The 21,669-nt window shown below is 43.9% G+C and overlaps 1 protein-coding gene across 2 annotated transcripts in view; it reads left to right on the forward strand.

The window, feature by feature from the left end:
- Positions 1–34: 34 nt before the first annotated feature.
- Positions 35–21,669, forward strand: part of AIDA (axin interactor, dorsalization associated) — a 30,899-nt gene continuing 9,264 nt past the window's right edge. The window contains exons 1-7 of one of the 2 annotated variants that reach the window (XM_026094711.2): positions 36–317; positions 3,469–3,538; positions 10,303–10,356; positions 12,510–12,564; positions 18,088–18,151; positions 18,602–18,708; positions 20,691–20,702. In XM_026094711.2, the coding sequence (XP_025950496.1) occupies positions 208–317; positions 3,469–3,538; positions 10,303–10,356; positions 12,510–12,564; positions 18,088–18,151; positions 18,602–18,708; positions 20,691–20,702 (472 nt within the window). In that variant the 5' untranslated portion in view covers positions 36–207. Of the gene's footprint in view, positions 318–3,468; positions 3,539–10,302; positions 10,357–12,509; positions 12,565–18,087; positions 18,152–18,601; positions 18,709–20,690; positions 20,703–21,669 lie in introns of both variants that reach the window. The other variant, XM_026094712.2, reaches the window with a different exon arrangement.

Consider the following 21,669-nt stretch of genomic DNA (forward strand, 5'->3'; position numbering starts at 1 on the left):
TCGGTAGCGATGGCGCCGGCGGGGCGCGGCCGGCGCAGCCTACCTCGCTGGGCGGCGCCGGCGGGAGGCGGCCGCAGCGCTGGGTCGTCGCGGCGGCGGCGCTGGGCTGGGCTGGGCTGGGCTGGGCCGGCGGCGGCGGCGGCGGGAGCGGCGGCCCGGCGCGATCCCCCGGCCCCGGGGTGAGCATGGTGCCCTAGTGCTGGGGCTATGTCGGAGGCGGCCCGGAGCCTCCTGCAGCGCTGGGGCGCCAGCTTCAGGAAGGGCACCGACTTCGACTCCTGGGGGCAGCTGGTGGAGGCCATCGACGAGTACCAGATGTGAGTGGCGCCGCCGCGGGGGCCGGGCGGGACCCGGCAGGGCCTAGGCCGCCCCCCCCCGCCCCCCTAGCCCAGCCCCGGTGGGCGGCGGCCGCCAGCTCGCGCCGGTGCCTCCCGTGAGGCGGCGGCGGCGGCCCCGGAGGCCGCGGCTGGGGGGGCCGCAGGGCCGGTGCCCCCGGGGCGGCGGGGAGCCCTCGGGGCGGCCGGAGACCGCCTCGGAGCTTGGGCCGGCCGCGCTGCTCCGGTGCCGGCGGAGCGCTTTCCGTGGGCAAGGCTTCCCGGGGCCGAGTCCCTCAGGGTGGGTTTTCTGGAAGGAGCCCGGAGGGGTTGCGCTTGGCCCCCCAGGGAAGGCCGGAGAGATGGAGAGGTGCCCTCTGAGATGTCTCCCAGGGCCCTTCGGGTCATGGCTCCGACTCTTCTGGCTGCTGGCTCAGTACGGGCCAGGCACAGCACAGCCCTGAGGTGCCACAGCCTCCTCGGGTCATTCGCTCAGGTAGCATGGAGGATGCAGGCTCCGTTATTTTGCAGTTTGCTGATGGTCTTTGGATCGGGGCGAGCTGTCGCTGCAAACTTTGGTGCCGGGGTGGAAAGGAGTTCTTTTCTGGATCAGCACTTGAGAAGGAAAAACATTCATCAGAAAGTAAAGGAAGGCATTTTTAATAACTGCCCTTATGTGGACATCTATGCTGTGTCTAGCAGCACCCTGATGCTTCAAACCATCATGACGGTCTCAGCTGTCAGTTTCCTTTAACGACACTTTTTCAGGCGTTTCACTCTGAGCAAGAAGTCAGGTCTCCAAACTTCTGCAGACAGTTTGAGAGCTCAACTCTAACTTCCCTTCCCTTTCCCCCAGCATCGTGTGTGCCTGACAAGGACCGAGCTGATCGCTGTGCCCTCGCTCCCTTCAGACTTTGTAGCGCTGTGATGTCCTCATGAGAAAGCTTGTCTTGGGTAGTGGTACTGTGAGCTGCTCTCTCAAGCTGATCAGTGAATTTCTGCTGGAGGAGAGAGGTAGTCAGTAGAGGTAGTCTTTGTGGTTCCAGCAGGGAGAAGAAAGAGGAGGGAAGATCAAAGGATCACAAGGAGGTATTTCCTGGAAAGGAGCAGAACCTTCCCAGTGTGCATATCCACTTGTAGTGTCACAGATGGATTAATAGCAGTTTCAATCAGTAGGGTAGAAGCGGCCAGGAAGAGGCATAGAGCGAGATATCTACTTGTGGCTCTGGAGAGACATATCAGCATGGCTTTATGCTGTTGCCTGCTTGACTGGTAACCTGCGATGGGATTAATAAGTATGTTGCTGCAGGTGGTTAGGTGCAGCTAGCATTGACAAGGTCTGTACTGGTCAACATGGGAAGGGTGGGGATAATTTGAGTATGGTGAGCTTGATGACACTGAAAAACATTTCCCTTAGCCTCAGCTAGTTCATTTCATGGACTTAATGGCTGGTGACACAGAACACAGTTATTTGCCTCCTGTGTCCAGAGGGACCTATATCTGCTTAGGTCTTTGTGTTACTCCCGGAAGCGCAGGAAGCTTGGTGTAAAGATTGTCCCATGTTCATTCAGGTGCTCGCTCGTGCAGGAGCCCTCTGAGCCATCATCAAGACTTTCTCTATTGGATATCCCTGTCGATGGAGCTTGCTCTGATCCAGCTTTGAACAAGCTCAGGGTGGGATGCCAGATGCATTTATTTGGATTAGGGTAGTGTTTTTTTCTATTACTGACAAATGGAAAGATCGTTGTGTTACTGATGCTTGCACAAATGTTAATTCTGTAATGCTGTCTGTTGTGGGTCGCTTATTGCTGCTATGGTGATATGTTTTCTTAAATTATGTTCAATGCTCTACGTCTTGTGCGCCCAACACTTGCCTCGTGTCCCTTCAGGCATACCATCAGGGCGGGGGGAGAGGGCTGTGCATTTGGGCAGTGGTATGTTTGTGCTTTTTGACTTTTCTCTGTCACCATCTTCTCCCTTTTATAGAGGAGGGTGATGCCACTGAGTTGTGTAGTTATCTTGTCCCCTTTGGTTGCTTTTTCACTAGCGCTAGTTGAAAGCTACAGTGGTGGCTTCAATCCTTGTGTCTTTTTAATGGCGCTTATTTTTATAAAAAGTAAAGGAAGGATTGGGCTCTGGTTTTGGTTTTGCTGCAGATGTTGATGGTAATCCGTTTTCGTGTATGCTTCTATTTTCACTCCCCCCAAAAACAGGCTAATGTCCACTGCAGCAGTGGCGAGAAGCTGGATTCCTTTAACAGTGTGAAATTAGGAGGAGATTCCAGGCAGGAGGGTACTGAGATGTCTTGAGTACTGTTGTTGCCATTGGTTATTTCCCCCCCTGCATGTTTTTTTTAATTATTTACAGGGAATGGCAACAATTGCACAGAGGTTTTGCTTGTTTAATTTTCTCCTTCCTCCCCGGACGGAAACTATAACTCTTCCCATAGATTCCCTTCAAATGCTCTCTAGCTTCCTTTTGCTTTCTTGTGCTATTTGCTTACTGTTACTTTCCAAACCCCTCGATACCCTTGTCTCCGTGGTGATGATGGGTGGAGTCTCAGCTCCACATGTGATGCTGACAGGAGCAAATGTGAACTAATACACCCCGAGAGCCTCGGCCAAGCCGCCCTGCGCTTGGTTTCCAGCAGCAGGAGAGCGCGTGGCCATCACCTAGGGCATCAGCTGCCTCTGCCTGTGCGCACTCGCTCCTCCTGGCAATCGGAGTTGCCTCAAATTCTCCCTATGAAATGCATGTGGACTTGTACTGCAGTCGGTCTTCCCCACAGGCAGTATAGTGTTAGGGTTTTTTTGGGGGGAAAAAAAAAGAGGGAAAGGAGGGGGTCAGTGCTTGCAAAAGGGGCTATTGGCTAGAAGAGCTTCCTTAGCTGTTCTCCTTACATGATGCATTATATATGTAGCTATGTAGTTATTCTTGCCTAATATAGTTGTAAACTTTGTCCACCTTCTGTGGGTTTTTGTTTGTTTGTTTTGTTTTTTAGTATGGCCTACCATAGCCATAGAAAACTGTGTGAAAAAGAAACTATTTGGGGCCCTTTCTGCTGCCATGTTTTCTGGAGACTGGTGTTGGTGGCGGTGGGGAGGGGGATTCTGCATCATGTTCGCACCCTACAATTTTATTTCCCCCCCTCCAGATTAGCAAGACATCTACAAAAAGAGGCCCAGTCTCAACACAACAACTCAGAGTTCACAGAAGATCAAAAGGTACGTATTGCTGTTTGCGCAGTCGAGGGGCTTGACTCCAGAGATGTCGATGTGTATTATGGTTCTTTGTATCTCGCAGACCTGAGCATTGGGAGACCTTTTTTTCCTCCCTCAATGTATAAACAGAAACAGAGCCCAGCATGGCTGAAACAGTTGCTATCATTAGATGTGACAGATGCTCTGCTGTGTAATATTGAATGTCTTGCATGCTGGCTGGAGTCCTTCATAACCTGGGTTTTTCTTTTTTTTGGGTGGCCTCTCGATAACTTGCTTATACAACATTAGCACAATTTATGGTGTGAAGTCTGAATACAAAATGTCTCGAACTGCAGACGTCCAGGGGGTGCGTGGAGGATGTTAGCTTAACACATAACACCTGACTGGGAAGGGTCCTGGCAGAAGACTCCCTATTAGTCTCTTAGAATGTTATTTGTTTATAATCTTTCAAAATTTTCAAATTACTTTAGTCCTTCCTCTCTCCCTCAGCTGAAAAGGCTGTTTCTTGTCTCAGCATCATGTTGATGCAATTCCGTGACAGGATTTAAGAGGAAAATGCTGATTGATTCTCACACACTCTAGCATCTTCAGTGTAATAAAATCTTTTAAGAAATGAGTCCCTGATAAATTTTAGTATGTTGCATAAATGTTTTTCTGAGGAATTCCTAATTGGAAAATGCTTGTATTTCCAGACTTCTAAATAAGATCACTTGCTTGAGCAATGGCATTACCTGAAGAGTGAGACTTTCTGACACAGAATCCCAGATCTCATAATAGGGTGCTACAGTAATGGGATCTGTGTTGGGAGATGTCTGCTTTGAAAACAGGTCCTGGCTACAGAAATTGGAGATGAGCTTAGTGTTTAAAAAACTTGCACAAAGAAATTCACAAAGAAATATACCTTTACATAGAGTCTGACAGTAGTTTCTAAGTGTTTCCTTAGCAAGTACCAATAAAAAAGCAAAGAAAAGGCCTTCCATGTCCTACTTACCCTTTGCAAAGAAGAGGATTAGGGTCAGGATGTGCCTAAGCAATCATAATCTTAGAGAAAGATTGGGACCACCTTTCCTGAACTGAGGGTTTGGGAGCTTTGCAAACACAGGACAGCTGTTCACTCTTTGGTTGTTTCTGCTCTCTGCCCCTTGCTGGTACCTTCCTTCATCATTATCAGCTCTAGTAATTCTTACTGCTCCATGGACGCTTCTGAAAGTATGGTTACTTCATGAAGAAGCAGCCATTAATGTGACTTGTGGAGGCATCATCTCCTTCGAGTATGGGAACTAGAACCAAGCAATAAGCCTGAATCTTGTGGAAAGGCTGTTGGGCAAAACTGGGGAAGCAAGTGAGGTCAGCCATGAGGGAAGGCCTGGGAGGCTCAGGAAGCAGAAGCAACTCTCTCTGATGTGAGATGCACAACTGCGAGCTTGTGTTAAGGTGACAGTCTTCTGAAAAGAAAAAACGAGGACTGGCTCTTTTGAATCCCTGCAGAATGATACCTGTTTCTAAAGCAGATACAGCTTACAGAAGAGGTTAGCATTTAAGTGTATGTAAATAAGCCTCGCTCTCAAATGGCGGTGCCTATTTTATTAGCCACATGCACAGCCAAATTCCTCAACTTTTTGTGAGGTGTTTAAGTAACAGCATTCTCTTCTCCTCTCCTAGCAATAGTAATGCTAGTCACAGCAAAAAATGAGTCCTGTTACTGCTTACAAGGAAGCACTTAAAACTCTTTATGTAGCAAAATCTTTTAGTCTGACATTAAGCTTCTTACTCTTCTGGTCTTCCTTATTTCTGCAGGAGTTGGGCTGATATAATCTAGTAATGAGTAATTACTAGCAGCATTCAGTCAGAAGGTAAGGGTAGAATTTAGCACACTTTTTTTCCAGGTTTTGAAGCAGTATATTTCAATAGAAACATATTTTCATTTCTCCCCACCCCTCAAAAATCTACATACCTAAATGTCTACTTTTGCTCAACTCAGTTCCTGCTGATGCATCCACCAGCATGCTATTTGTCCTCCTGTTTTTGGAAAGCCTTTCTTTCCCTAATTTCTTGTCATTTCCAGGTACTGTGTGTCACGTGAGAGCCACCTCTTTATTTTTCTGAAGGCAGATTAGTATGTTCACTTCAGTGTTTATTCGTCTGATTTCACTGGCCCAGACTGAGCACAGAATTTCATAGATTGGGGAAAGGGGAAGGCAAGATCATGAAGTTAATTATAATTCCATCAGTCTACCTGCATTCCAGTCTCTATGTAGATTTACAACTAGCTGTTTCCTAAAGGACCATGCACGCTATTGAGAGTTACTGTGAATTTGTCATTGTTTCTAACTTGACATACCGTGTGGGGAAGATGGACTGAACCAGAGATTCCTCTGTACCAAGGAAAACCTACTATCTTTACAACTGCGGGGAAAGGAGAAGGCTAGGTTCAAATTCTCAGCCCTATCTCTCTTTGTAAGCTTTTAACACGTTAGGATTATTTTATGTATCACAGGGGCTGTTACAGCGCAGCTTATAGCCACATCGTAATTGATGGTGTATTACTTGCGAATTTAATCGTCCAATCTGTTAATCCAACAACACTTGACAGATGCACCAAATGCCTTCGTAGGTGTAAGTAGTGTGAACCAGTTATCATTTACCTCGTAGTAACTGTGGAGTTCACTGTAAGAATTTAAACTTTTCAATATTCATCCATTTTTACCATTTTTGCAATTGATCTGAAGAGTCTGTTTTGAAACACTGTGTGCTACTTCGTTTGATAGGGAAGACTGGTCTCCAGAATTCAGTGTTCATTCCTGGATTCTCAGCTTGTGGGGGCTTCTCTGTCGTCTTGTATCTGCTGCTGGACGTAATTCTGGAGCTCTGGTCCTTAGGGAAGATGGTGTCATGCCTTGGATAATTGACGAAGTTGGAATCTTCATTAATGATTATGAACTTGGTTGAAGACTGCACAGAAATACTGTAAATAGCAAATCATCGTTTGTGTTTAAATCTAGTCACTCTGCAACAGTTTTAAGGAGGTTGTGCAACACTTTCATCACCTAGAAACTCCCTATATGGGATATTGGCAGGATATTGTTACTGGCAGACTTACCTCAGCCTTAACATCTGCATCCCACCTTTCTTTATTTTACCTTTGTTCTCTAAAACCCATCCTCTTTCATGATCACCCATTGTATTTTGCTTTGTGAATTGATCCACTTAGGTTTGGCCCTGGTTGTCAGCTTGCCTCCAGCTATGGTTATTCTCACCCAGTTCTCCACACAGTGAATGTGACCTTTCAAGCCCTCTGCTAACCACAATTGTTGCTTCTCGTGTAACTTTTTTGTGCTAAGCTAGTATTAAAAAATCATGCATTTTGTGCAATGGCAGCTTTCTGAAATAACAGCATTGTTGTATAGTCTTAGTATGATTCGTTAAACTACTGCTCTCCTTACAGCCTAGACCTCTCTTTAAAGCCAAACTCTGCTCTGGCTCTGTATTTATACAAACATCTTTGACTGCATTACAGTTAGCACAGTCATTACTCACACAACTGCACAGAAGAAACCTTGACTACAAGATCAACTGACTTTTTCCCTTTCTAATCACTGGTTTACATAAAACTGGATCGTAACTACTTTAAACTAGCAAAGTTAATTATAACTTCAGTCCTTCTAATGAAATGCAGAATGTTTTCCCTGCTGGAAAAAGGAGCCCTTGCATGGGATAGTTGCAGCTGAAAATGATAGCAGTGTTTAGCTGCATTTTTAACTTTTGGGTTGGGTGTGGTCCCTTAAAAAAATAGTTATGAATAATGCCTGCTGGGAGCTTGCCATGTTTCAATAGATTCCATATAAAACCTATTCTTTACTATTTTAAGACTCCCAAACTCTCTTCAATTAATCTGTTTCTAGAGCCATTATTGCCCTTCAGCCCCCAGGAGCCACAGGACACACATTTTGTGTAGTTGTCAGTCCTATTAGGAGGTTCCTAGTGCAGGCAACTTTAAGAATAGAGAGTTAAGAATGGGCAGGATAGGGGACAGTGGCGTTGCTGAGCTTATCAGTGAATTAACAATGGAGGCAGGAGCCGAGCAGTGTTTGCCGAGACCTCATTCACAGCGTGCGCTTAATGCTCTGTGTGTGAGACTGCACGAGGAGAAGCAGCAGCGTGAAGCGCTGGTTGCATGTTCTGACTCCCTCGCGGAGCGCTCGGACCGTGTGCTAGCACCCTGCAAGCTCAGAGCGCTCTCTCTCTGGTGCAGTTGAGGGGTTGTGATCTAACGTGGAGTTGGCACGCTCTTTGCTCAGCAGTCAACACCCAAACCATGGGAACAGCTGGGTTTTTGCAAATGTTAGAGTCGTAGTCAAACTTCAGAGATTTCCCCTCCCTTCCCGAGGGAGCCTCTGTGGATTCCTCTCTTTTACCCATTACTTCACACCTTCTTCTTCTTTGAGGCTCTACCTTTGCAAACATACCTTCCAGATGTTTTCAGATAGAAGAAGGAATTTCTCATGTTACATTGCGGCCGATCAGAAGGATCCAGTGCGCTCTCTCCCTATGGACTGAGACTCTGCTTCTATCGTCCTACCTGGTGTCCTCCCACAGAGCCTCAATCCACAAATCCCATGTGTGGAGTATGTGTCTGAGGGTGTTGAAATGAATCCAGGACTGTGTGTGCTCCTTTCCTTTTCAAAAATCTTTTCTCAAACTATGCTGGAGATCCAGCTGTGGATCTGTATCATGTAGCAGAAATTATTTTGGGGAAGCAGAAGTTTGTTGACTGGACCTAGACTGTAAAACAAAACTATGCAGAAATGAAAAGCCATAGTATTTTTTTACTCTGCCATGTTGCATGCAAACATACAGTCGTGTTTCTCTGTATTAAAATTCCCAAACAACACACTGCTGCACATGCTGCATCCCAGGGAGAGGAGAGAACAATGTGTGTCCTGTGCTGAGACACATCACTCACTGCTTTCTTGGAAGGTGCTCAAAGGAACTGAAGTTTTATATAGGCCCTCCATACAATGGACAGTAATGTGAACTACAAGGATGCAAAGTCTGGATTAATGCCGTGTTGTAACAGAGTGTTTAAAACCAGAGGAGATACCAGCTGGGGAGAAATGGCTTTGAAAGCTTTGGGCCTGTAGTGGCAGATGAAAATCAGGTATCTGAGGCTTTTACAGACTCCAGCTACTGGCTTTGCCTGTGAGGTATTGATGTCTGATCTGCTCATGAATCAGCTTTCGATGTGGCATAAAGTAAACTAAAGAGGAGCCTCTTAGCTTTCAGCCCCGTACATTGAAAGTAAGGGTGGCCGAGGGGCTGATTTAGAAACAGTTCTGACGTGCTGTTGTGGGAGAGTCGGTGCAGATGACTGGGAAAGTTAGCTGTGAAAGCAGGCCCATTTTTTATCTGCTGCTGCAAGTCTCTTGGAGCTCTAATGTAACCCTTCCTTTAAAAGGAAGTTTTGGCTTTTGACTAACACCACTTAATTTGCCAGGTGCCCGTACTCCTGAAGTTCTTTGATGCTGGAGCTGCGCACTGGGATATCTTCTTCTCCCTCTTGCATCCAGCTTAGAGGGAGAGCAGGTTTTTTTGATACTCTCTAATTTAAAAGAAGAGAATAAGTTTCAGGTGCATATTTCAGCTTTTATCTTCCTACTGGGGGAAAACTTACTTTGAAAATAAACTGCTTTTTTTATAGCTTCATTGTTGCCATTTTTCATGAACTATAAATGTTCTGCAAAAGAATTGGGTTTACTTTTGGCCTCACCTGGGCAGATGGACTTACTTTTTCCTTTTTCCACTAAAACCTTTTAGTTGATAAATAGACTTGTGATGCTCAAGCAAGGTAAAAATTACTGTGCCATTGTGTCCATTTGATGTGAATTACAGGCATCTTAATTCCTCCAGACATTTTTCAGTTGATAGTAGTAGAAACTAACTTGACTGCTGCTTGAGGTGCTTATTTTGTGAGACATAACAACTTCAGCAGCCTTGTCCTCAAAGCAGACTGCTGAAGAATGGCTATACTGAAGCTCTTCCCCTTCTTCTACATTTTTAGCTACAAGCACAGAGTTGTGTCACAGTTCTGCTAAGGGACGTTTTAGATGGCTGACAAGTTTGAATCAAAGCAAATCTATTCTATACTTCGTTTGGAGTATAGATGTCTTCAAAAATTAGAAAAATAAAACATTAGGAAAATAATCCCTTTTGTATTTCCTTTCCCACCAAACCGTGCAAAAGTGGACCATGTGTTTTCAATGCTGGGCATCCATAACTTCTGAGGAGGGCTGACTTCATCTGGTAACACTGCAAACTAGATAAATGAACTGTAGGCATGGTTCCTAAAAGGGCAAATTAGAACAAACCACTCAAGGTCTCTAAAGCTGATACACTGGCTTATTTTGATATATTTTTTTTTCTTTTTGGTCCTCCCCTAGCACTTCAGAGTAGTTGAGTTTATAAACAGTTTATGATGTGGTAAGCGTTATTACAGTTTCTGCTGAGTGAACAACTCCCATCTGTGCTGATGAACCATGGGGAAGGGAGTTCAATGGCAGATGTTTCAGTTTCAACTATTGCACTTTCAGTAAATCTTGCTTGTGTATAAAACAGCTTTTGATGCTGAATGATGTGATACCAAATAATAGATTTGAAGTCTTTGCAGGAAAAAACAATTGTTCATATTTATATTTTGTTAAGAAAAGAATGTCAATATGGACAAATGCAATTTTGGTGCTAAAATATTTCCTCTTTTTTTTCCCTTTCAGAAAACCATAGCTAAAATTGCAACATGCTTGGAACTGAGAAGTGCAGCTTTACAGGTATAACTCTTTTACCCATGTGATTTCACACTTCAGTGATAGACAGCTGTAGTGCTTTTTTAGCTAGTTTAGTGTATTTAGACATAGCCAGAACTTCTGAAAACAGAATGAATGACCCCTTTAATGCCTAGATTTTCCAGGTTGTCAACATAATACCCCAGGTGGCTGCCTGAAGATCTTTGAGTGCTTATAGGAGCATGTATTACAGTTTGTACAGGAATGAAACTGCAGATTTTGTGCCTCTGGTTCTTTGTCTCATTTTCCTCCTGCAGAACTGATTAGTTTCTCTGCCTAACCTGTGTGCAGGAGTAGGAGGATCCTTGGAGTGACCCTTGCATTAATCCAGCCTCTTCACAAGTCATGAATTGAGCCAAAGTGTGGTAGCTTGGGTTACTGTATTAGCTCTTTCCCGGTGAAGGGTGGTGACAGGCAAATTTTGTACCAAATTACTTTCAGCAGCACCTCTGACTACTTCGTGTTGCCGTTCAAGGGACGGCAGCTCCATTGTGCTGCCTTCAATTGTCTGTGAGGCTGGGGGGGAGCGAAAATTTAAGCAGCAGGGTGGAGCTGGACTAATGAGGTGGGGGCTGACCAGTCTAGATGCTGTGCAGCATTCAAAGAGTTATTTAATTAGCTCTACCTGTCTTTCTATTTTGATCCAACCTGGGGTCTTTGCAGAGTGGTACATTTGTTCTGAGTCACAGTGGTTTTGTGATGAGGGCAGAATCTCCGCTGTGAGACAGTTTATTAAGTTGGGTCACTTCTCAGAGCAACAGTAGATGATGCAGAAACATCCTCAGCTGCTGAACTGAAGAGACCCCATCTCATAAGAACAGCTTTCCTTGCTGTGGATTCTGTATTGTAGCTTCATTTATACCAGGTTTATAACCTGGTTCATGGGTTTTTTGTTTGTTTGTTTTTTGTCTTTTGGGGGGTTGGGTTTTTTGTTTTGTTTTTTAAGTAAGGTGAAATGGAAGCCCCCTGACCTTTTGAGGAGAATAAAAAAAGATCTTGTTTGTTTTTGGTGGCACTGGCTTTTCCTGACTCACCCTTTCCCCAGTTGAGGCTTATGCCAAGCAAGTCACTCTTCCCTCAGCAGTAACTTAAGGAATTTATAGCCTTCTGTGAGGGTACTAGAACTTCTCATCCACCTCACTGTGAGAAGCATTTTACATGCTGCAGTTTTGTTACAGTTTCTTAGCAGAGTTAATGTGTGGTCATCTTTTACAGTTCTTTTAACAGTATGAGTATACTCACTGTCCTGTAGTCGTCTTTGGTCCCTTGTTGACACCTAGGCAAGATCGAGAGAACTGTCAGGCCTTAAAGAAGTGTTGAGAACAATAGGTAATCCTGAAAGATGCTGAGGGTGCAATTAGACAATAGATAATCCTCTGCCAAAAAGAGGATGTCCAGTGTCAATCGCTTTATTTGCACCATTTTTATTGTGCTGTCTCTGCCAGTCATCATCTCAGGATGGGCGGGTTCAGCTCTCCAAACTGATAGTGAACTAATTCAGAAGAAGAAGTTAATAACTTTTCTGTAGAGTTAGTAAGTCAAAGAGGCTTAGTGAGAGAAGCAGACCAGTGCCCTAGCCAGATGAGGAAACTGCATGGTCAGGGTTGGAGAAGGCGGAGACGGGAATCCCTCTTCCATTTGCAGCAACCTCTTTGGAAAGCTGTTTTTTGTCAAACTCATCCTGAGTATGCTAATTTCTGCCGCTGTTACAATGCTGGAAGTATTTCTTCAACTACTTCTGGAGCATCGCTTTGCAAGCTTAGAGCTTATCTTGCTTCAGAATCGTTTGATTGGGGAAGAATTAAAACAAGTCCCTCTGTCTTAGTGCTCCCATGTGGAGTGAGTATGAAAGATCAACTAGTTACTTTAAAAATATTTATCCTGTGTTAGATCTCGGAACTTTGGATAAATTATTTTGTCAATATATGAGAAGTAACATACTTTCTGCCTCATCTGAGAACCTAGTCTCTGTCGGGGAGTTTTTGTTTGGGATTTTTTTGATGACATAGCTTTGAAGTAGCTTGGTATACTTGAACTAAGGACATGCCTTACATGCTTATTATGAGATATGGTAGCTTTGTCCGGGGGGTGGGGGGAAGTTCGTACCAAGTTCTAACTCTTTCTTTGTAATGTCCTAGTCCACACAATCGCAGGATGAATTTAAGCTTGAGGATCTGAAGAAGTTGGAACCAAGTAAGTAGTATCTTTGTATTTTAAGTGAGTGACATTTATCATTGCAGTGGAAAATCTGACAGCAGCATGAATACTGACTGACCACAGCGTGGTTGGCCAGTAACACTGTTTTTAGGTGGTTCTTCCAAGTATCTGCTACCGCATAGACAAAACTTGACATGCATTAAGGAATGTAATGTGGATATCTTTTGAAGTATAGTTGTCTTAATGTTTCAGATAATGTATTTTTTTTCTCTAACTTCATTAATTCTTTGGATGTTAATTTTGCAGAGAATAGTAATTTAAGCTATCAGTACTGCAGTGTATAATCAGATGTAATCTATGAAGTTTGACCCTTGACCTCTATATTGCTTATTTGAACAGAATTTGAACACTTTGTGGTCTTCCTACTTGCAACATCAAATATGTTTTTCTTTTAAAAATATTTAATGTGCACTCATTGTAGCCAATCACCTGTCACCTACCACAGTAATGCTACTAGACTAATGAAGTTATAGTCAAACTAAGGATGTGAGTCAGTCCTTAGAGGGTTTTTTTTTCCCAGCTGATCCTGGATCAGTTTTTGGTATGTCAATCCAGAAATAACTTTCTTGTAGGTAATACATTTATCTGCTACATTTTCCTTCTGGTAACACAGGCTGCTTTGTTTTCAAAGCATCCTTGTGATCAGACCTTCCACATCTAAACAATATTATCCTGAAAGCTAACGTTTCTTTTATTCTTGGGGAACAGGAAATGTGGAAGAGCTTCTTTCATGCTGGAAAAAGATGGTTCTATTTTGCTCCTGTCCCGATTGTACCATTTAGGGGAATATTGAGAATTAACATTGTGGGTAGGCAAGTGTTGCTCTACCCACTTCATGGATAGCTTCTTTGCACTCCCTTTTTCTAAGTAACCGGCGCAAGATCTTACAGGAAGCTTATGGTGAGGCAGGGCATTGAACTGAGGTTCCTAACGTCTCTACCAAAATACAGAGTCCAAATGCATTTAAATTGTTCCCTTGAAATGGAAAGTGAAGGTACGTCACAAGAGTGCTGTGTCTATGAAGACCATGAACTCAGGAAAGGATTTAAGTACGTGTTGAAAGTATTATTTCTTTCTCATGCTGCATATTGTGTGTCTGGAATCTGCATCCTCTGATTTGGGATTATTTCATATCAGAAACCTAGGTACTCCTGCTCTTTGTTTACAAAGTATTTAAAATGTTGTAATCCTTTACTGACCATGTATTTTAGACTCTGCTATGTAAATGGCCCGCAAGTGACTACATGAGGGGAGAGGGAGAGGAATCACGTTTTAGTTGATCAAACTATTCTACAGACCAAAGGAAGTGGATATTGAAGGGTTTAGTCAGAATTTGCATTCTGCCTTCCTTGAAATGCCTCCTTTTCTTAAAAGGCGAAGTTGTAATTTACACCGTAAGAGTCCTGTTCCTTATCTTGCCCTTCCTCATAGCACTGATTTTTAGCTGTCAAGAAAACTGCTCAGCAGCGGGAACCACACTTAGCCCACTCTTCATACAACAAGCAACTGTATTAAAACTGAGGGACAGTGTGTGTGGCCATCAGTCTTTACAAGCATTGAGTTATTTTCCTCAGAGGAGAAGGGGTAGAATAGGTGCTTCTCCAGCGACAGTCGAATGCTGCTGTTCTTCGTGTTGCTCTCCGACTCGGATAATGCATTGGCCTGTTTCTCTCTGAACTGTGCCTTTGTTTTGTAGGTTCTAAGAATATCTTGTTGAAGAGGTTAAATCTTAATCGGGCCAGCACCAGCCATTTCATAAAATACACTAGGAGGTGTTTTAATTTAGCGTTTTGTTGATTTCCTCTTGCATCCTACCAAGATAGGCTGAAAACTGTGGACTGGCAATGCAAGTACGTGCTTCCTCTGTTAGGCCGAGTCAGTCTGTTAGGGTGGAAAGAAAACAGCTATTCACATAACATGGCTTGTTTTAATTACTTTTGTGTGTCAAATTTTCAAAATGGCTGAGAAACCTGGTTTTGGCGTTGTTATAACAACCAGGACCCTTAGATTTATCCATTTTTTTTCTGTGTTGTAAAGCTCTAACAGTTTTTCTACTTGTTAAGCTCGCATTTCATGCTGCATGTGAAGTAAACCAGTTGGCTGCTTTTGTTTGTTTTTAGGATTTGTCAGTGAATCTTTTGTGCTAGAATAATGCTATAGAGAGGTCTATACAAATAATTCTTTGGGGAATACATTGTGCGAAATCATTACGAGCACACTGGATCTTGCAAATCCTTTTCTTGTGAAAGCTTATACCAGGGTTAATACGCATTAAAAATAGATGGGCTGTGATATCCCATATAACCAGTACTGGCTTTCATGTGTAAATGGGATGAAGTGGATCAGGCCGTGTTCTAGCTGAAAATCAATGTTTTCTGCTGGGCCAGTTTGGTGACCTGCGTGAGAGTTGCTGCTTGGCAAGAGCGCAGCTGGGAGCATGCGTTCACAGTGAGGATAAGACTGTCCCTCCTGTGGCAGCCCCACTTAAAGAGTAATTTTATGATTGCTATGAACCATCTTAAGCGTCTGTGTTCGTAAGTGTGATAATTCTAGCCACTAAGTGACTAGTTGCAAAGCTCTTAGCATATAGGTATTACAAGAGAAGTAGGTACTGGGTTGTACTGGGAAACTTGATGTCTGAATTGATTTATGTATTATCTATTTAAAATGATATTCGTTACAGGTCTATCTCCTAGGCTGTCACAAAAAATTTAAATGGACAGTGGTCTTTACCAAATGAACGCTTGCTAGTCTTGCTGCTCATGCTGATATTCTCATTTGACATCTTTCAAGAAAAAAAAAACTGCTGATAAAAACAATGTGATATTGTCTGCTGTCACAAAAGAAATGTCGCTCTTGAAAAGGTAGCTTCTGCATATGAGCCTGCTGAAGAGTCCTTAAAAGAGACTTCTCTTGGGAAAACCCGCATGAATGCAGGACGCGTTCCTGGGGATCTGCCTCTGAATCCTGAGGCAGCGGCACGGAGAGTGCTCCAGGCTGCGCTCTCAGCAGCAGCGTTATCGACGGCACGTGCTCTTTGCTCAAGAGATGTGTGTAAAACAAAACAAGACAAAAAAGTAGCTCGTAAGTTTGGGTATCTTAGGCAGTGTTTCAAGAGAGAGTCTTACACTTTATAACCTACTGGTTTTCCTGTATCTGGTTATTTTGTTTTAAATAACTGGATTTCTCATTTGTGATAGGTGAAGGAGGGTTTTCTTTTCCCCCAAAAGAGCAATCGTTACATTGCTTTTGCGTTGGCTAGCGTTATCCTTAGCGACTGTGAGTATTTCCTCAGACTGGAGGCAGCAGACGCGGAGCCTGTCCCTGGTTACGTGTGCTGAAAGGGGCACGCCTCATAAATCCCAGCAGTGAGACTTGGCAAAACTGTTCTCTATCGCCGATTAATCCACGCGTGTAGGTGACACCGAGCTGAGACCGCACGGAGCTCTGGGACACTGCAGCTCTCTGCCTCTTCTCCGCGGCCCTCCTGTCACGGGAATATTTTGTGCCCTCTAGCGCTGCCTGGCCTGAACTACGGGGAGGCTTTGCCAGGGGATGCGCGTTCCCGCGGCCGGGAAGCCGCTCGCTGGGAGAGGAGAGTCGAGTGCACGCCAGTGCCGCAGAGGAGGGCTGCCGTGACTCCCGCTGCTGCTCTATAATCTCTGTGCTCTGTAAGAGACTTTCCTTCCCCGGCATTTGTCTCTTTGGGGTGGTTTCGCTTTCCCTCTCCGGCACGGTGCGGCTCTCCGAGGCTTGGGGAATCCCAAGTGGAAAAAATCCCCTCCTTTTCCTGAGCCTCAGCTGCGCTCGGAAGTTGGCGACTGCTGTTAATCCACCACTTTCCTTTTGGGAGATGGCTGCGATCCTTCGTCAGCATGTTGAGATCCCTCCTGGTGATCCCGCAGGGCAGGAGCCCCCCAGAGAGGGACAGGTGTGGTGTTTTTAAGTGTGCCATCAGGTCTGTCTGTCACATCTCTGAATGCAGCTTAAAGCTTTCTGTACATCTGTGTCCTGGGTCTGGTCAGAATGAAGCAGCTACCTGACCTCTCACGTGGTGGTACAGAAATCGGAGAAAATCGGTATGAGCAAAGACTGAAAAGTTTGGCTCGTTTCTTCATCGTTGCCCTGTGGGGTTCTCTGTCAGCTGCCGGGTTTGCCTGGTGTCTTATAAGCTCAGAATGAGGCCCGCGCTGAGTGATCTGGATGTAAAGAAGCACAGAGAAGCCTTCCCAGTACCCCGGCTGAATTGCCACGTGCAGAGACTGAAGGGCCTAGCAGTGATTGCGCAAATGTGACTGGCTTTTTCATACTCATGAGTATTTGTGTAATTTTTAACGCTATTTAGCGAGATTTCCAAAACCTGCTATGAAAGGGCTTATCGCAAAGTGAGACTCAGTGAGATGACTTGGCTTTTCCCACTCTCCCTCCCTCCTGGCCAGTCTCAGATACTCGTTGCCTGCCAGGAGGTTGCCTCCCCTGCAAGCTTTCCCGCTTAGGTTTTTAGGTCCTTCAACCATCAGGACTAGGACAATACTGCTGAAGAGAAAGTAGCCACATGACCCTTTTGGAAGTCACTAACAGCTGAATATTGAGTAGTCATTTGGCCTGAAACTAACCTAGTTTTTAACTGGTCCCTGACATGCAAATTGATATCAGCATGCAAATGGATATCTGGGTTTTTAAATCAATATAGGTATTTTCCACTGCCTTTGTTTAGCACGTTGAAAATTCCACCTTCAGCACCTCTGGGTTTAAATGCTTATTTCCTCTTTGTGTTTTTAGAAATATTACCTTTACTAGTTAACGCTTTTAGAAATACAAGCTAAATGCATGATAACTAAAACTTGATTAAGTTTCTTATGCAAAAGGCAAAGCTGTGAAATTCCCATGATTGCTGGAGAGAATATAGCTGGTTTCTGTGGACCTTAATGCTCAGATACTGTACTGCATCTCTTCTGAATGTTTCTAATCTGCCCAGGCATACAAGGACAGTAAAAAATCCACAAATGCATGAAGAAGTAGGAAATCTCAACTAAGTTATGTGTTCCCAGCATGCCTGGACTTCTGCAGTTGCTATTTGGATGTGCAGCCTGTATGTGTGCTTACGTGTGTCAGTTCTGGATCCCTCAGTCTGTTTGGAGCTGATGCCAGGAACAGCACCACCCTCCTTTGAATAACTACCAAAGATTGCTACCATTACCCCAGGGGCCTGTAGCCTTTCCTCATAATGCTTTTAGTTATTGCCGTGTTTATCTTCCCTGGCTGTGTAAATGTGGTAGTGATTATGTACTGGAGTTGCAGTTAGCCAGTCTGAATGCTATAGTGATATGGCTCTGACCAGGACTGCACTGATGTTTAAAACGTGAAGAGACAGATTTTGGCATGATCTGATGTTTTTTGTGAAGATGCTGTGATGATGGACATAGCCATGCAAAGTGGTGAAACTAATCCTGATTTACGGATATGGATTCTTAGCAGATTTTTTTTTCCATTCTACAGTCTTAAAGAATATCCTCACTTATAATAAAGAGTTCCCCTTTGATGTTCAGCCTGTCCCACTCAGGTAAGAGAGAGGACTGCATCGCTGGATGTACAGATAAGTGTCTGAAAGGGAGCGTGGTCTGGGAACTGGTATACATCTGAGTCACAAGAATTTCTAGAGTCACACACATGCTGAATTGCTTTCGGTAAACTGCAGTTTAAGAAAGAACTTTTGAATTTTGTTCATCTAGGTACCACTAAAAATTAAGCCCTTGCTCTTTGTGGTTGGTAGGCCCATAGATGTCTCTGAAATTGCATCCTTTTCTGTTTGCATTCTCTCTGCTCTCTTTGTGTGGGCTGAGCTCCTGCAACCTCTGTCAGGGTCCATTGGTACAACAAGTGGCTAATCAGAAGCATGAGATGACATTAAAGTATGTTGCTTCATCTCTACACTGACATGCTGACTTGTGAGTGGAAAGCCAGATGATAGCTCACTATCTCTGGTCTCACTTTTCTTTTTCCTATTTTACAGGAAGATTTTAGCACCTGGAGAAGAGGAACACTTGGAATTTGAGGAGGATGATGAGGAAGGAGGAGCTGGAGCGGGGTCTCCAGACTCTTTTCCTGCTAGAGTTCCAGGTAGGGGAACCAGCCTATGTAGCATACGTAAATTCAGTCTCTGAGAAGCCCCTTTCTCCACCTGTGATTTGAAAAAAAGTTTGGATGAGGAGCAACAGGCTAATGTAAATTCTAATGGTGTATAGGAGAATCACGAAGGTGGCCAGTGATTTCTTCCTCAAAAAAACATTTTTTATTGCAAACCAGGTAACCTGTGAGATGGTACCATCTACCTCAAGTAATTCATCTTTATTCCTTTTTCAGACTTAGTATTTTCATTCCATGCACTTTGTTAATTGTATTATGTGAAATGTTTCAAAGGCATTCAGATGTAAACCGTGGCAATGTTTGCTCCTGTAAGTTGCATCACCTCCTGCTAGGAATTTGATAAGCTGTTGCTGGTTAGTTTTCTGTTGTATCATCTGGTGAGACAACAGCTTGGATTAAAGCCCTGCTGGGGAAGGATGAAGATGGGTGCTAGCTTAGGTCTTGGTCCACAGGAAAGCATTTGTAGAAATGGTCGTACCTGATGATTCTGGGGAAGGTCTTCTCATAGCTTCAGCTTTTGACAGTTTACTAGGTAATGGAGCAGTACTTTCCAGTGGAAGGTCTTTTGGTTGCTGGTCTAGTTTCTTTGCAGAAAAAAAATGAGTTTCTAGTTTTAGAGCATGCTGACAAATTTGTGAGTTCTGGAAAGCGATAACAAGTAGGGAAACTAGTACTGGAATTACGGTTTAAAGAGCTGGGGTGTAGCATTACTTCTACCTGAGGAAAACATGACCCTGTCCTTAGAATTGAGCCCATGGGCGCCACTGAATATTGTCCCTGGAAGCTGTACTGTGCAGACACGTGGAGTCTACAGTTGTTTACAGTAAGCTCACGAATAGGCTATAATACATTGTGATATTTCATTAGTGACACTCTGCTATCCTTATCTTTGTAATTCATCATGATAAATCCATATGTGAAGATGCATTCTGTCTGTCCTGACAGAACTTTGCATCCATTGCAGATTTCATTTGGGCTTCCTCTGAGTACATGTGTATTTATCTCTGGTTATATTAATGTGCACAATTCTAGATTTTTCTGAGTGGAATTTAGCATTAAACCCTACCTCTGCTGCTTGATGCTGACATCTCTAGGCAGCTAGACAGATGACAAGTCTGAGGAAGAGGGATATACATATTTCTGTGCCTTTTTTTCTTTACCTTTCAGCACGCTGGTTAGATAAGGTTTAAGGTATGGAAAAAGTGAGAGAGATCTTGAGTAGTTCACTGGAATGATGGTGAATCAATAAGGTTGTGACCATTTACCACAGTGCCAACAGTTAACCTCTGTGCAACCCATTGAAGCTATACGGATATAATGGACATGGTTAGGGGCCTTGTTTGTACTTAAGAAAGAATCAGACTTGACAGTAGACAGGTTGAGTTTACAGTTAATTCCTTTTCTAAGAAGTAGGATATCCAAATCAGGGAAAAAAAGAAGTTTGGGGCATATATTTTCTTGCAGAATTACTCCTCATGATAATTCCATGCTTTAAGAGGAGCTGATAGCAATTCCTAAACTTACTGATTTTTTACATTGTAACCTACTTCATGAATTGCATATCTGTCTTTTCTGATTTTTTTTTTTAATTAAGATAAATTTTCCCACAGCTATGTTAATCTAAACCCCTGAGTTGGTTTTGTACCACTTTGATAACACAGACCTTGTTTCCCTGTTGAATGTGTATTTTTGTGCAGTTTTCTCAGCTAATTCAATGTTGGGTTGTTGCTTTCTCTGGATGATGAGGCTTAAACAAAAACAGTTTGCAGCTTTCTAAGCTGAGCCTTATAAGTCTAAGTAGACTTTCCATATTGAACTGACAGAACTGTGTTGCGCTCTTTGCTTCTATATGCCTTTAATCCATAGTGCATAACTGTATTGTCTAACTGACCATGGTCTTGTCTTCTACATGCATGGCTTCATCGTTATCACATTGCACCATTCATCTAACCCAGGAGCCAATGAAGGTATGATAACCTTTTAATACATACTGTAATTTCTTTGATCATGTTCATATAGCTGTGACAGCCTTCATTTAGCTCTTAATTTCAACCCTCAAAATACAATCTCTGGTAACAGTCGAAGAACAGAGCATCTATTTGTTGATCTTTATTTGCTTTCTGTGCCAGAAAAAGGGAAGGTCGTATTTGGTGATGCTCCTTATATAGCGCTCTAGAAGTCTGACTGTGCTAATAAAGACATGCTGCCTTGCAGTGTTGCCAAAGGTAGGCATAGCTAGCTTTTCTTCAGTGGAGTGCATATTTGATGGGAAATCTTATACTAAATGTACTCATGCACTTACGACTTCAGTCCTGTAAGGAGATGAGCTGATCCAATGGTGTGCTGTCCCTAACAGTGAAAAAGTCTCCTGGGTGTGTACTCCTTTATTCCATAATGCTGGCAGCTGACTCTTTTGTGAGCCATTTCCATTTGTGAACCCAGAACAAGACTTGCTCTTTCCCCCTTTCCTGGTGAGCTGAGCTGGGGGCTGGGGCTGGAGAGACAGGACCCCTCCGTCTTGGTGGCAGTGAGCTGTTAGATTGGCTCCTACAGGAGAAATGCAGGAGGACACTTATTTCACCTCTAGGTGCTCTATGCCTTCTCCAGCAATGACTCCCAGCCAGTGTGTCTGAAATGACTGACACTTCCCTAATGAAAAGCCTCAGTATGAGCCTGCTAAAGGCCAGTTGGCCCAAGCCGTGAGGGCAGACTGGCATCGTGATGGCCAGCCCTGCTAAAGATATCTCAGAGAGGTTACTGTCAGCTGATGTCTGCTATGTGAAATGACTACAGAGGCTTCAGCAAAAGACCTGCTGGGTGGCTGTGGCTCATATGAGACAGGTGTATAGCTGCTATATTGCATTGCTGTCTTGGCTGTTCCTCCAGCTGAAGTGGCAAAGAAACCGTGTTTCCTTAGACACCATCTGTCCTACT

Source organism: Dromaius novaehollandiae, chromosome 3 (genome assembly GCF_036370855.1).
Source record: "Dromaius novaehollandiae isolate bDroNov1 chromosome 3, bDroNov1.hap1, whole genome shotgun sequence".
Classification (NCBI taxonomy): Eukaryota; Metazoa; Chordata; class Aves; order Casuariiformes; family Dromaiidae; genus Dromaius; species Dromaius novaehollandiae.